The 14,454-nt window shown below is 46.4% G+C and overlaps 2 protein-coding genes and 1 long non-coding RNA gene across 5 annotated transcripts in view; 2 read left to right on the top strand and 1 right to left on the bottom strand.

Annotated features, from left to right (window-relative positions):
• Positions 1 to 7,844, top strand: part of LOC119466219 (coatomer subunit gamma-2-like) — a 39,170-nt gene extending 31,326 nt beyond the window's left edge. For all 3 annotated transcript variants that reach the window (XM_037726701.2, XM_037726702.2, XM_049657538.1), the window contains 6 exons: positions 2,819 to 2,878; positions 2,955 to 3,100; positions 3,767 to 3,938; positions 4,710 to 4,810; positions 5,451 to 5,589; positions 6,513 to 7,844. In XM_037726701.2, coding sequence (XP_037582629.1) covers positions 2,819 to 2,878; positions 2,955 to 3,100; positions 3,767 to 3,938; positions 4,710 to 4,810; positions 5,451 to 5,589; positions 6,513 to 6,751 — 857 coding nt within the window. In that variant the 3' untranslated portion in view covers positions 6,752 to 7,844. The remainder of the gene's footprint in view (positions 1 to 2,818; positions 2,879 to 2,954; positions 3,101 to 3,766; positions 3,939 to 4,709; positions 4,811 to 5,450; positions 5,590 to 6,512) is intronic.
• A 1,032-nt stretch (positions 7,845 to 8,876) lies between these two features.
• LOC119466224 (uncharacterized) lies at positions 8,877 to 14,333 on the bottom strand. The gene is made up of 3 exons (XM_037726706.2): positions 13,969 to 14,333; positions 9,713 to 9,934; positions 8,877 to 9,080 (listed from the first exon to the last, which is right to left on the bottom strand). The coding sequence occupies exons 1-3, from the start codon at positions 14,173 to 14,175 to the stop codon at positions 8,877 to 8,879; spliced, it is 633 nt and encodes a 210-aa protein (XP_037582634.1). The 5' UTR covers positions 14,176 to 14,333.
• On the top strand, positions 10,693 to 12,819 carry LOC125940890 (uncharacterized). The gene is made up of 3 exons (XR_007464062.1): positions 10,693 to 10,848; positions 10,932 to 11,671; positions 12,243 to 12,819. It is a non-coding gene; the product is annotated as an uncharacterized LOC125940890 (long non-coding RNA).
• Positions 14,334 to 14,454: the final 121 nt, after the last annotated feature.

Below are 14,454 nucleotides of genomic sequence, written 5' to 3' on the forward strand. Positions count from 1 at the left end.
ATCAATGGTCTTTACTGTATGCCTGCAGATAGAGTAATCTTTAGGACCCAGATTTGCAGAACTTCTCTTACATTAGTGTAGCCTGAGAAAGACTATTGACTATGATGTTTCATTGCTGAGTAGGAGGTCGCAGGTTCGACTCCCAGCTGTGCTAACTGCATTCTGACGGAGGCAGAATGCAGAAAGGCTCATGTACCATGCTTTGGGTGCACAATAAAGAAGCCCATGTGGTCAAAATTGATGCGGAGGCCCCTTGTACAGTCTCTTTTAGCCCACTGTGCAATTTCGTGACATTAAAACCCCGCAATTTTTTTTAGAGAGGCTGTTGCTGTGGCAATTGTCTTATCAGGTCAGTCACTGTCGTGAATGGCAGGTGTTGGCCATTGTAATTTAGCAGAACGTAAAATTGGGCTAATCGGGGTATTGACTGAATGTGATGTAAAGTAGTGTGGTAGAGCACTAGGCAATCGAGAAGCGCTGTTACGGAAAAGGGCATTTGGGTATCTGGGCCCTGTCTGTTGTTTATCTTTTGTGTGTGCCTTTCCCTGCTGCCTTGTTGTGCATTACTGCCTCACTGCTGTCTCTCCGCATGTTCCCTCCCTCCTTGAAGCGGCCGTCAAGCTCCTTGTGCTCGCACCTGTTCTTGACACCAGCCCACCTGGTGGTCTGCCTCCTTTCTCTTTTTCTCTTTCTCCTTCTCTTTCTCTCTTTGCTTGCTCTTTTTTGTGTGAAGTGAAGCATCTCTGTGTCACAATGTTTCTTGTTGCGCTCATTAGCCTCGTATGAAAACATATTTGAAACAGTAGAAACATCAAAATTTTGGTCATTTTTCTTTCTCTTTAACACGGCTGTCACAATGAGGAAACAGTTGGCCAAAATTGTATGACAGTAGTGCATGACAAAAATATGGAGCAAGTCTGTGAGGCTTCTACTATGTTTTATTAGTGGTGGAATTCCTTTTGTTTCAAACAAAACAAAATGAAAGGTAAAATTTTGACGTCTGTGCTTGTATCGTAACATTTTGAGCATCAATGCTTAGCCTGTAGGCCAGGGATAGTTGGTGATTGCACAAAAAGATACTAGACGGGAACTGTCTCATCTGCTCCTTTCTGCTTGTCTGAATACTCTGCTGCAGCTTTAGTGCTTAATGCTCAGTTGGAATCTCTTCTTTTTGTGAGGTCTTGTCCGATGTGAAGAAAGGCTGATTGCCATTGCAAGGCAATCATGTTAAGCAATACTGTACTCTCGCAGTGCTAAGTGCCTGCTTTTATTCACTTTTGTTGTTAGAAGTAGGGTGACATTTCCACTTAAAGCAGGTTTAAAAGGTTACAGATAAACTACTTATCTGTTTGTAAAATTGTAGGTCTACGTTTAAGCACCTGTCTGGGAGGAAAAGTATGCAGTCAAACCTCGTTATGACAGCCGCATCCAACAAGAATATACCTTCGTTATATCAGATATTCATTACAGGCATATATTCGGTATTTAGATTTACTTCGTTTTATCTGACAATTTGTTATATCTGTGTTCATTATATCAGTTTGATTGTATAATGTTACTAGGATTAGGAAAATTGTTCTTTTCTTACCAGTATTCTCGATGAACGAGCATTTCCTTGTGTTATTTCTTTGCTGTTAATATTTTGTTTATCTTGACACATGTTCTTATAGGGAATAAATTCTGCACTTCGTTGGTGCTGCGCAGTTTAGTTGAATTCTGCACCACTCGGGGCCATCATAATGTATGAGTGCTTTGCAATTGCCAGTGCCCAAATGCAGGCCACTTGTTACAGTGGATTACATGATATTGAGGCTGGAAGCACAGCTGCTGCAAATCGCTAGCTGCCTGTTATGAGAGTGCTTGCATAAATCTGGCTATTACTTGTGTTCTTAGCGGTCTTGTGTATCTCCAAAGCACAACTTAGAAATTACAGGATTAAAGTCTGTGATGCAAGAGATGTCGAGCTCATTCCAGACATTGCATCAAATTGTAGGCTTCAGTGTGGCATGCATAGGGACGAACGCTTAGCAGGGTTATAGCAATGCTTGAGTACCCTTGAATACCAATACGTCATTTTCACAGCCTTCAAAGCCATTAAGTCACGATAGTGGCTTGGCGAATATGGCATTCCATTTTGGGAACCAGGTCGGGGTGTGATTCCCTGCCATAGTTACTGTATTTCTGGGTGGGGTTAAAATGCACTAATGCTCTTCTGCTGGACATTCGATACTCGTTAAAATGTTCATTTGGTCTCAATTAACCTCGGGCCCTCCTTTAGCTCCTATGTTACTTCAGAGCTTTAAATCCTGTAATTCTGTCAAAAATCTTTGAATCTCGTGAAACATTCTTGACCTCCACATACAGCTGAGCTTAGAAAGTCTTGTTTGGAGATCTGGCCACAAAGTACAGTCCTGAAGTCAAGCCATTTCAATCTAGTTTGCAGCTTTTTGGTGTTAGCTTACTCGCTAAATCTTTTTTGTGTAGTTTTCCCATTTGTGCGCTTTAGAAAAGATAGATATATTTTACTTATTGGTTGAAGACGTTTTGCTTTCAAGCTGTCGAACATACGGAGACATTTTCCGAGACCTCTGGCTCAAAACACAGGGCTCCAGATTCCTCGGCTTTGAGCTGCAGTTCTGTTGCGTGTATTCATAGAAGTTCAGAAAGAGAAGCCTGAAGTGCCTAATTTAAAGAGCTGTTGTTCAAGCTGTGTTCTTAGGAGGGGGATGACTAAAGCGATCACCAATCGCTTATGTACAGCTGTATACATGTGGTGAGTAAACTCGACTCAAACAATGGCCTCTACAACTTGACGCAGAAGCCGTACCCAAGGGCAAACCGGACAAAGTGGCTGCGTCAAGGCAAGATCTGTACGCAGGTGAGCCTTGCTGCTATGCTTTGATAGCAGCTCGATGTGGAGGCAGACAGATCACTAAATTGTTATGTTGTTTCAGAACAACTGGCCAATATTCCTGAGCTCGTGGCGCTCGGCCTGGGCCCGCTGTTCAAGTCTTCACCTGCCGTGAGCCTCACCGAATCCGAGACGGAGTATGTCGTCAAATGCATCAAACACGTCTACAGCAGGCATGTCGTATTACAGGTGGGACTCCTTGTTTTGCGCACATTATCTTGAGTGTCTTGGTCGTGGGTTCAATTCCTAGCCACGGCAGTTCCATTTTATCTTCCTTAGCGCCTTCAGTCACAGTGTCCACATTCGTCGACGTGAATTCTTTTTGCCAATTTTGTCCAGTAGTGGTGAGGAAAAAACTACGGAATCTAAGCTGCATGCCAATTATCGTTCTGCTTGTCCAATGGTTACTCCAGTTCACTTCAGATTGCAGAGTATTGCTACACGTGACCTCCTTATTAAAGGCACTATCACCTTTGACAGGCTGTTCGGCATGCCGTATTCCATCAGCTATGGCAAAGTAGCAATTTTTCCTTCCTCATTATATTTACAGCTAGTGATTAAATGCGTACATGTGGTTTGGACTGATGATTCCAACTTTTTATGAAAGAAGAATGGGACGTTACTGATTAAGTCAAAATTTAATCATTCTTTAATTGTGAGGACTTGCTATAAAATTCAGAAAGGATCTTCCTGCTATCTCTGATTTCTTTCAAGAGAGTATGCAGCACATTGGAGTAAAATTGTGTCACTTTGACACATCATTTATTGACAGTGCATTACCCTACTCTGTACCTGTACTTGTTAATGTGCACTTTAGTCTGTGGTAATGTGTTTCCTGCTTTGATCTCTTTACAGTTCGATTGTACCAACACCCTCAACGACCAGATTCTAGAGCATGTGCGTGTGGCTGTAGAACCAGCAGAGGGCTTCCATGTTATCGCGGAAGTGTCCTGTTCCAAGCTGGCATACAACGTTCCTGGCACGGCGTACGTCTGCCTTGAAATGGAGCTTGAAGATCCTCTCCTGGGTGCGTACATTTCATGAGTGGCTCACATTTAGGCATTTTCATTTAGGCATTGTTGAAACATCAGTTCACTTGTGCTGCAAGTAAACAGGACATGACTCAGATGTCTATCTCAACATTGACTCCCATGAAAAGTTATGTAATTAGAAGAGCATGCTGCCAGTAAAGCTAGAATGGCTGAAGCAAAAAACTAAAGGTAGTTGCAGAAAGTCAAGCACATGCTTGGGGATTAAAAAAAGAACAGTAATTTGGAAAGTACTATAGGCAACACGAAGCGGTTTTCACGGAAACACATTGAAATACGTGGGATTTTTTTTAACACATCCACAGTGTCTGCATTTTGTTGGTATGGATAATGGATATACTCCTTGGTTGTATGGGGCTCAAACTGAATACGTGAGTTAACGAGATTATAGCATTTCTATTTTATATTGCAAAGGTTCTTGTAAATAAGAATATTTTTTTGCATGATGAAAGAATATTTGTTTATGAAACTTAAATTTTCGTAATCATATCAAGCCCTCTGGCTTCATAGATCGTCATTGTTATCAATCCTGAATGACACCTCATTTTGCCGTCCAGCATCCCGCCACCAAAGTGACAATCAGCGAAATGAAGTACATTTGCTCAAAGTGTTACTAAATTTACCTGTCTGATCTGGTTATAAGCAAGGCATGCACACTGTTCATTTAATTGACGAGCAAAATCTATTTGACCCATCATCCATGCATTCTTGATGTGCTTGCTACTGTTACAACTTGGGTTCATGCTCAGTCGCAGGGACATTCAGCAACACTTTGAAGTACCTGGTCAAGGACTGTGATCCCAACACTGGTGAGCCAGACGACGACGAAGGCTACGAGGATGAGTACGTGGTAAGTAGTCCTCTACCATACATTAACACACATTCACTGTGTCGTTAACTTACTGGTGACTTGTCCGGTTATGGACAATAGAACCTTGTTCATATGTTTTGGAAGAAAATGTAGAGAAACACGTACTAACAGGGAGAATGTTTGATCCGAAGCCACTAAAAAAATTTGACAAACTCAGCTGTAGTTGGCATCTAGGCAATTCAAAGCGTTTCGTGAATTGTTGCAGCACAAGACGCCGATGCATGCTGATCAGGTTGGGCTCGTGCTCGAGTCAATTTTGAAGGCTCCTCGGCCTCAAAATTGCTGGCTCTCGAATGAACGGAGTCGAATTGCTTGCAATTTTTGTGTGATTGCAGAAGTGTGTAATTGCAACGATTGCAATAGAAAATTCTATTGCAATCATTGCTTCACCTGACGGGCAAAACTGACATTTTTTTTTGTTTACCAATTTCAATTTTTTTGTTATAACTTGCTGTTCTTGCAACTGATTCCTCTGCTAGCTGCAGTAAATTTTTGTGTTTCTGCTAATTCATATACTCGCCAAACCCTCATGTAAAACCCCTCCAACAGGGATATTTGACGTATTGTAAATAAATAAATAAAGTGCCGGAGTGTGAATGCGAGGCATTTGGCATTTCAGCTGGAAGACCTTGAGCTGACAGTGGCCGACCATGTACAGAAGGTTCTCAAGGCCAACTTTGCTGCCTCCTGGGAAGAGCTTGGAAATGGGAACCAGGTGGAGGACACGTACGCCCTCAGCACCATGAAGACGTTGCAGGGTGGGCCTTGAATTCACTGCCTAAACTAGTTAGGCGCAGATTACGCTGCACTTTGTGGCTACTCTTTGTAGCAGCTGTCTTCTTTCTTTCTGTTTTACTTTCATTTTTATTTTAAGGCTGAACAGAATTTTAAAGCAGCACCTGCAGCAGATGGCACTTCTCCCACTGCCTGAGGTGGATTACTTAAGGAGGAGATTACTTTCACGAGAAGTAATGAAATCACAGAATAAATACAAGTCATGATGCTTGCTTGTATGTCCAAGCAAAAGTCTATTTACGGGGGTGATCCAACTTACATGAGGTATGAAAAAATCGCACTATAGGTAAAAGTCATGATGCTTAAGTTTGTCTGTCCAAGCAGAAGTCTTTAATACAGGGTGATCCAAATAGAAAAAGTACCGATTTATTCATTTGAAATGTCTAGCAACCACTAGCAAGATGCAGTTTTTACAGAAAGGAAAATGTGGCATTCTTTAAAATAAGAAATAAAATAAATTATATAGACAGATTACATTATTCACTGACAGCTGGTGGTGTTATCATCCTGCAGAAGTTCACACAATTGCGTTGACACATCTGTCGACAACAATTGTAACTGCTTTGGCTGTGAGATATCTGGTTACAAATTTTTTAACATAGTTATTTTCTTGTTCATTTATTGTGAAAAAAATGCATTTTGCTACAGTATTCTTTTCAAATTGTTATATATTCACCTCTCATTTTACTTTTGGATCACTCTATAATAAAATAGCAGGCATACAGTTACCTGCAGTGAACGCTTGACAATGATTTGACATTTCTTTTACATTTCTTCACAAAGTTAGCAAGCAGGCTTGCTTAGTTAATTACATTTAAGTAATTACCCAAAATAATTTAAATCCAATTGAAAAAAACTTCAGCGCATGGTGCCGCCACCCTTGCAGATGCTGTGCAGCAGATCATCCAGTTCCTGGGCATGCAAGTTTGCGAGCGCTCGGACAAGGTGCCTGAAGGCAAGAGCTCCCACACGCTACTGTTGGCCGGCGTTTACCGGGGTGGCCACGACGTTCTGGTACGGGCGCGGCTGGCAACGACGGGCATCGCGCAGGGTGTCACCATGAACCTCGCTGTGCGCAGCAAAGACCTCGACGTCTGCCAGGTCATCATCTCTGCGGTCGGATAGGGGAAAAAAAAGAAAGAGAAAGGGACTAGCATTATAGACTCGTTTGTTTTCTTGTCTCTTTATCTCTGCCACGCCTTCGAAGGATTCCACTCGGTGACCATCGCACCTCGTTGCTACTGCTGCTCTTTTCAACATGAATGCCAATTCAGCCAGGAAGTGCAGATGCTATGCTCGCAAAAGCCTGGTGTCTCTCGGGGTATAGCAGGCCTTCTTGTAGAGATTGTTTGACATTCCTACGTGCTTTCTGTCTCTGTTATGTGTCAAGTGTGCAAGAGATCTTCTGCAGTAATCTTTTTATATTTCGGGTCCTCCATTTCTTGAGCATTTACGGAAGTGAGTCTTGCCAAGAAATCTTTAGTGTAGTAGATGGCACGCACCTGACGTTACGGAGGCCCTGTTGCCGAACCATTCACGGCTTTCACTGCACATTTTAAAAGCTAAAGCCAGAAATTAGCAGCTAGTGGTTCACCAGCTTGGCAATCACGATGTCGGTACAAGCCGTCTACACTTCTGTTCTTGGGAGGCTTTGTTTTTCTCGTAGCCCACATTATGTTGAACATTAAGTGATCAATTTTGTAATGCATTGTAGCATAAAAGACAGTCGCAGAAAGCTCATCTCTAAAGTTACAGTGCTCGGTTGCTCGTGCCACCTTACTTCTTGTTCGTTCGCTTACATGGGGGTGCAATGCAATCGAAGCAGTGAGGTGTAAAAGTGGAGACTGGCTCATTTCCCTCCAGTTATATAGTAATTTGATGCTGAAGACTGCTGATGGTTTTCATATTTGTTGTCATCCAAAAGCAGAAGCGGAGCCTTTTCGCCACTGTAGCGTATTTTGAACAAGCGCATTTAACCAGAGTGGTCCTGACCTGGCTTTGCGTTATTGCTACCCTATGGCAACGTTTTCTTGAGCCTTTTTTGTCTCAGCTTGTTGAGAATTGGCCACCAATGCTCTTGTGTGGCCAATAAATGTACATATACGCTCACCTGAATGCTGAACAGGGCTGTTGTCATCAGTCTCATTACAGAGACAAGCTTTTTTTTTTTTTTTTGAGGAATTGTAATGCCTGAAGTAAAGCAAGAAGTTGTCATATATCTGGAGTGTGTCATCATTTATTCTAGGTATCAAATTGCATAGCACACTTGCATGCCATCTGCAAATAAAATGTGGGACAACGTGCAGAGTTCAATATGTGCCTCGCACGTCTTAAAGGAACACTATAGCCAAGGGTCCTAGACCAAAAATTTTGGAAAACCTTTATTCTTCAATGTATGGTGCTGAAAAATTATACATATAGTACATATGTAATGTTATGTGCTTATTTCGAATACGAGATGCATTTTTGTTTGTCAATCCTGTTCTAATTTTATTCAAGCTTCCTTTATTTTCTGCAACGATTTGCAGAATAATTGTTCCTCAGATTTCGCTAAATAGGGTGTCAATGGCTTCTGTATGATTCAAGGAATACCATAACACCAACCCTATTGCTCTCCGTGAGAACAAGTTGTAAGACTCGAAACTAAGCAATCAGATGAGCACTCCCGTTTCAGCTTCAGTTTTTGTGGCTAATCATCACTATTGCCCTCTTTCGCTTGCCATCCTCTGTGCTGCCTTCTCGACACTCCTATGCATCTTCTTTGTGATACTAATGCCACCTGCAATACACGCCGCATCCCATAGCCTCAGAGATTGAGCGGCGGGCAAGCGTATGCGCGCCGCCTGATCTCGGAGGTCATCCACACACACACTCTAGTGGTGCTGTCATCAAAAAATTGGCACCTTAGACAGAAAAACATCACAAGAACGGGCGGGGACACTGGTAATGTGAAATTTTGATAGAGCACTGGCGACCTGTTAGCTCGCATAGTTTTGGAAGCTATCGAGACACGCTCGAGCTTGAACAGCAGACATGATATTGCGGTGTTGATTGGCCCACGCTAGCTGTACTTTTCACAGTGCTGCCAACAGCTTGTGATGTGGAGTGCAACTATTGCGCCTGACGTAGTTCTACAAGTCCAACAAAAAGGCTTGTATGTTTGAGCCTAGCAGCACACCTGGCTGCCTTTTGCCCATGTCTTCATGTGGCACCCCGCGGTGCATGGGCGAAGGGGCACAGCACTGGTGCATCACTCAGCCGCTTGCAGTAGGAGACATGCCCGTTCTTGGGCTACGGGCTGTGGCGCAGTGTCCTTTAGGAGGCAGGACACATGCTTGGCGATGACGCAGGAACAGTAGGCGGTGAATAAAACCACTAGTGCAGCCACCAGGGTCACTACGACATATACGTTCACCTCGGATACCAGCTTCACCTCGGACATCAGCCCTGATTCCTGCAATGTGGCGGGATCTTGCTTTCACTTGTGCAAATTTTGCATGGTCAGAGAGAGAAAAAAGAATGCACATGGCTATGGGGCTGTTTGAAGCAAAATCCAACATGGCGTCGAGCCTGTTGTCCTAACGGGCGACAAGAAAATTGGTCATGCACTTCAGCAAAGCTATTGCGTGCTTAAATTAAATACCAAAATAGTGACAAGAAAGAATATCAAATAAACAAAAATGATGGATAAAAATGTATCAGGATTTTGTGGAGAGTAGGAAGACTGAACATCCCCCAATGCCACCCAAGAAACTGGTAGCTCTTGCCAAGGATGCACCGTCTCGACGCTTTTCGAGGATTCAAAGCTCATAAGCATCACAATGAAACCATTAAAGTGAGAAAAAAAAATGCGTAAATTTTGTCAGTGTCACTTTAATTTTTATGGGACCCTGCACTAGGCAGGCTTCATGAAGACGACATTGCTGATGGTTAGAACAGACAGAGGGTGGCTAACTGCAAACGCTTCACTCCATTTGATAACTGCACAATTAAAGCGACCAGAATAGTTCGCTCGGACACTGACAGCAGGTGGCGCCACGGGTGCGATTTTCGAGCTCGTAGCGTGCGCATTGTTTGTATGCGCACCTGGACCACTTGAACGTTGCCATGGCCGAACTGTGCTCCCCGCATCCCGGCCATCTCGACGCGGTTGAGAAAGTCCGTCATGCGCTCCGCATTGTGACGCGCTATGGCGGCCCTCATGGCCGGGTTGCCGGCCGCCATCTTGTAGGTGCTCAGCTGCATCCGTGCATAGTGGCGCACTAGGCGCCAGGGCAGCGAGAAGTCGTCCAGGCTGTACGTCACGCCCTGCACAATTCTGCGCTTAACGTGCGCGTTCTCGCTCCGGTCTCCTGTAAACATGTGAGCGAATGTAGCACCAATCGTGAGCGTGTACGTGGCCCTTTCCACAAGCTGCAAATCGTGACGTCGCGAAGATGTAGTGGTGCTTGCATCACCTTAATTGTCATTTAAGTTATACTTGGAGTATTAGCGGAAGGGAAACTGAGTGGTCCTATTTTTAGCCACAACCATATGAAACCAACATATAACGAAGTAACGGAAAGTATTGGGGGAATTATTTATTGTTTTAATTGGAATATAGAAATGATAGGGTAAAGGGACATGAAAGTGGACGAAAAAAAATTACACCATCTTCCCGTAGGGGAACCCTGAGTAGTATGCGAAGCAGCCATGGGGTCGACTCAAGGTAGTTTTATCAGCTGTATAAACTTGGTCATGCAGCAGCACCAGCAACGCGCAGAACTGTTGTCGACGCCGTCGGCGTTTTGCCCGCGTTCGCACCGAACGTGCGCGGCGTTGGTGACTGTTGCCGGTGCCTCTGGGGCGCCTGCCGTCGCGCCTCTAACCTATAAGCTGCTTCGCATTATCGCGCGCGGAGCCGCAGGTGCTGCCATTCGTTGTGCAATCCGGAGAGGAGAGGAGGAGGGAGGAGATGAGACAAGGAGAGGAGGGGGAGTAGGACGCGCATGTGCAGTAGGGGTGTGGACGCCGCACGGTGGAGGGAGGGAGGGACTGACATAGCCCCGAACATAAGCTGCTTCGCATCTAAAACATCTTGCCACCAGTGAAAGCCGAACCCACAACCTCCCTATATGTGGGTTCGGCAACTTCTGCAGGGCAGGGCAAAATGAACAGTGCCGTGGCTGCTACCAGGTGTCCCACAACGCTGGCGTAGGGGGCCTTTACGCACTCGAGCGTAGGTGTGCGTATGAAGACAGCTCCCTACGCTGGCATGATATGAGGAGAGCTGCCAGTGACGTCGCAGGCATGGCACCTCGATGAGACCCGCGCATGTGTCGCGCATGTGCCGTCGAACGGGAACGCGCAGGACAAAGGCGGCGTAAATGAGCCTCGAGCTCCTGTGTAATTGCTGACGCAATTAAAAAGAAAGCCGCACTTTCGCCCGAAAGGCGCAGCACCGATTGCGGTAGCCAATTAATAGACAAAGTATAGGATATATTAGTTATATCGGCCGTACAAACTTGCAAACATTCGCTTCCTAACTAAATTAACAAGCATGGTGTCGGCGCGCACAGGCAAACATGAACACATCACACTTGATGAGCGCGGAAAAACGCTGGAATGGGGAAACGCGGCAACAGCAGTGAGCGAAGTAACCTTCGTGCTGTCTATCGCTTCAGCGTAAACTGAGCGGCGAGAACGCAGCACGCACAAAGGTATGAGCCATCGAAGCGCCTAGACTCTGCCCTCAATAACATAGATCGCTTTCAAGATATGGCGCGCGTGGCCGCGAATTAAGCAGTTGCTGTCGGAGTACACCACCTCCCTCCTTTCCCCGGAACCTAGCGCGCGACTGAAGACGGCGCGCTTCCTTCCCGTTTTCCTCCCTTGCGTGCACTAGATTGAGCTTCCCTCGCACGCTTTCTCTCGCACATACAGCATACGGCGCGCGCACGGCGACAGTGTTATCGCCCTTGGACTTTATACGGAACTTCACGGCGACGCTGATGGCAAAAACGCGCCTGGAGTGTCGATATAATAGTCATTGCAATAAAAAAAAAAGTTGTCGCAGTTTCACCTGAAAAGCGAAGCATCAATTGCGATAGCAAACTTTTAGAGAGCTATATGGAGTAATGATATTAGCTTTATCAGCTGTATAAACTTGGACATGCAGCATCGGCAACACGAAGAACTGTTGTCGACGCCATCGGCGTTTTGCCCGCGTTTGCTCAAAATGCGTGCGGCGTTGGTGACTGTTGCCGGAGCCTCTGATATAAATAGGCACTGCGTGCCGCAGCTAAACGTCGCCTCCCTTCCCTCCCCCTCCCCCACGGCCTCTCGCTCGTCGGAAGAAGGCGCGTTTGCTCTACATACATGGTGATTGTGAAGGAGAACAGAGACGCCTACTTCTGCAGCCCTTAAGCGAGCACGGCGCAGAACGCGCGTTTGTTCTCCGCCGTGCGTTCACTCCCCGTGAAAGACGCGCCCCTCGCGCCCTTTCACTCGCACATACAGCGTTCGGCGCGCGGCGACGATTTCTTCTCCAAATAACGTCATACGGAACCTCACGGCGACGCCGACGGCAGAAATCTGCTTTTGAGTGTCCATATAATTGCTATCGCAATAAAAATAGAAGCCATCGACAATGATTGTCAATAGAGAGGTTTAGCTTGTCCGGCAATCGGGTGAACGCAGGCGGACCAGCGGAGGCGTAAACGTGAGTGGCCTGTATGGTGCTGCCGCCTGGTGGCACAGATATCAGACAGACAAAAGCAGCTAATATTGCAGGAACCAAGTCTATTCTACTTTGCTGCTGGTGTAAATTTTCTGCAGCAACACGATTACGCCACTGCCGAAAATTTGCACCAGCAGCGAAGTAGAATACACTTGGTTACTGCAATATTAGCTGCTTTCGTCTGTCTGATATCTGTGCCACCAGGTGGCAGCACCATACAGGCCACTCACGTTTACGCCTCCGCCCCAACGCTCGGTCCGCCTGCGTTTACCCGATTACTGAACAATTAAGCTAAACCTCTCTAATGTAATAGCCCGAGCGAGCGAGCGACAGTCCCGCCTTCCTCCCGACAGTGCCGCCTTCTCGCGGCGAGCGAGCGACAGCCTAGTAGGTGTTGGCGACAGCTCCTCTCCTCCTCTCTGCCCCTCCCGGCAACTCCGGCTGCGCTACAGTGTACTAGAGTAGGCTGCGCGTGGCGCGGCTGAGCGGGCCCCATCTTGAAAGCGATCTGCGATGGGGACAGAGTCCACGTGCGCCGAGGGCCGATAGCTTCGCGTTCGCGTTGAAGCGAGATATGCAGCACGAAGGTCAATTCGCTCGCTGCTGTTTCCGCGCTTCCTCACACCATGCAGTGTTTTGACAGCGAGTGTCCGCGATCAGCGAGTGGGATGTGTTCACGTTTGCCTGTGCGCGCGTGACACCATGCTTGTTAATTTAGTTACTAAGCGAATGTTCACGAGTTTATACAGCCTATAAAACTACTATCCTTACTTTGTATAGCTGTCTAATAATTTTCTATCGTAACGGATGCTTCGCCTTTCAGGCGAAACTATGACTTTTTAAAATCCAACTCTTTCGCTCACGGAGTATTCTATACTTGCTGGTCTAAACACCCCTTCTAACAGGTAATGCAATTAGCTTTCGTTGGAAAATTCACCACGTTCGTGTTCTGTCTTTCTGCCTGTCTCTGAGCTCTTTCACGCCAACTTGAATCACTCGGTAGTTCATGGTCTAATGGGCATAGAACATCGGGTTGCTCTGTTGAGGGAACCGCGTTCGAAACCAACCGTTGTGCATGGTTTTATGATATTAGCATTTTTTGGGAGCTTAACCCAGCTTGACGTATGTATGTTTGTATCAACCTCTTTCACGCCAACTTGGGTCACTGGGTGTGTGCCACTGGGTGTGTGCCGCTCTTTAATGAACCTCTTCGACGCCAACTTGGGTTATTCCTGGGCATGTGACAATGTCAGTGACCAAGAAAAGCTTTCAGTTTTTCTTTTGTGTGTGTGTGCGTGTGTGTGTGTGTGTGTGTGTGTGCTTTGGCGACAATCTATTCAGACACGCCACGCGCGGACTTCATGGCAGCGCTGCTAGATGGCGCAACTTATCCACAGGGAAGTGTGAGAGGTGATCCCGACTCCCTCCTCTCCCACGGCGATGGTCTGTCGCGAGCGTTCCGGCATTGCGCTCTCCCTCAGGCAAGCGACCGCCGATACCGCGTCCAAGAAAACGCGCACGGTAGCCAAAGAAAGCTGTGCATTCCAACCCCTACCCATCAGTTTGTTCAATGCGCAGCTCCTGGCGCCATAATGGTCGCGGTGGGCAAAATGAGCTCGCTCACCGCCAAGGTGACGCCGTTATTGGCGAACACTGGGTACTCGAAGTGGAAGTCCGGCCCCGCGTAGTGAAGCGGCTGCGGCAGCTTGAGCAAGCGTCCCAGCTCGTCGGCGATGCGAGCGTCGTCGTACTGCCGGTTCTGGGTGGCTCCGTGCTCTCCGAGCAGACACAGGGACTGCAGCGCGAATAAGACGGTAGCGGAGGCTTTCATGGCTTTGCCGGCTGCCCCTGCGGCCGGGCCAGGTCTGATGTGCTGTGGCTTATATCCACTACAGAGAATTGGCTAGAGTAATGAAATGCTACTCGTTTAAAAAGATACATATCGTTATCATAAATGAACGGGGGGACGAGGGGTGCCTGACTGGAGTGTCGGAAATGTCTGCGAGGCCTGGACCACGCCGGTTGCCTGGACATTGTAAGCGCGGCCTCCACGGTGGGTTAAATATGACCATCAACGGATTAAGTGTTTTATGGTATGCTGCACTGTTGC

Source organism: Dermacentor silvarum, chromosome 10, assembly GCF_013339745.2.
Source record: "Dermacentor silvarum isolate Dsil-2018 chromosome 10, BIME_Dsil_1.4, whole genome shotgun sequence".
Taxonomy (NCBI): Eukaryota; Metazoa; Arthropoda; class Arachnida; order Ixodida; family Ixodidae; genus Dermacentor; species Dermacentor silvarum.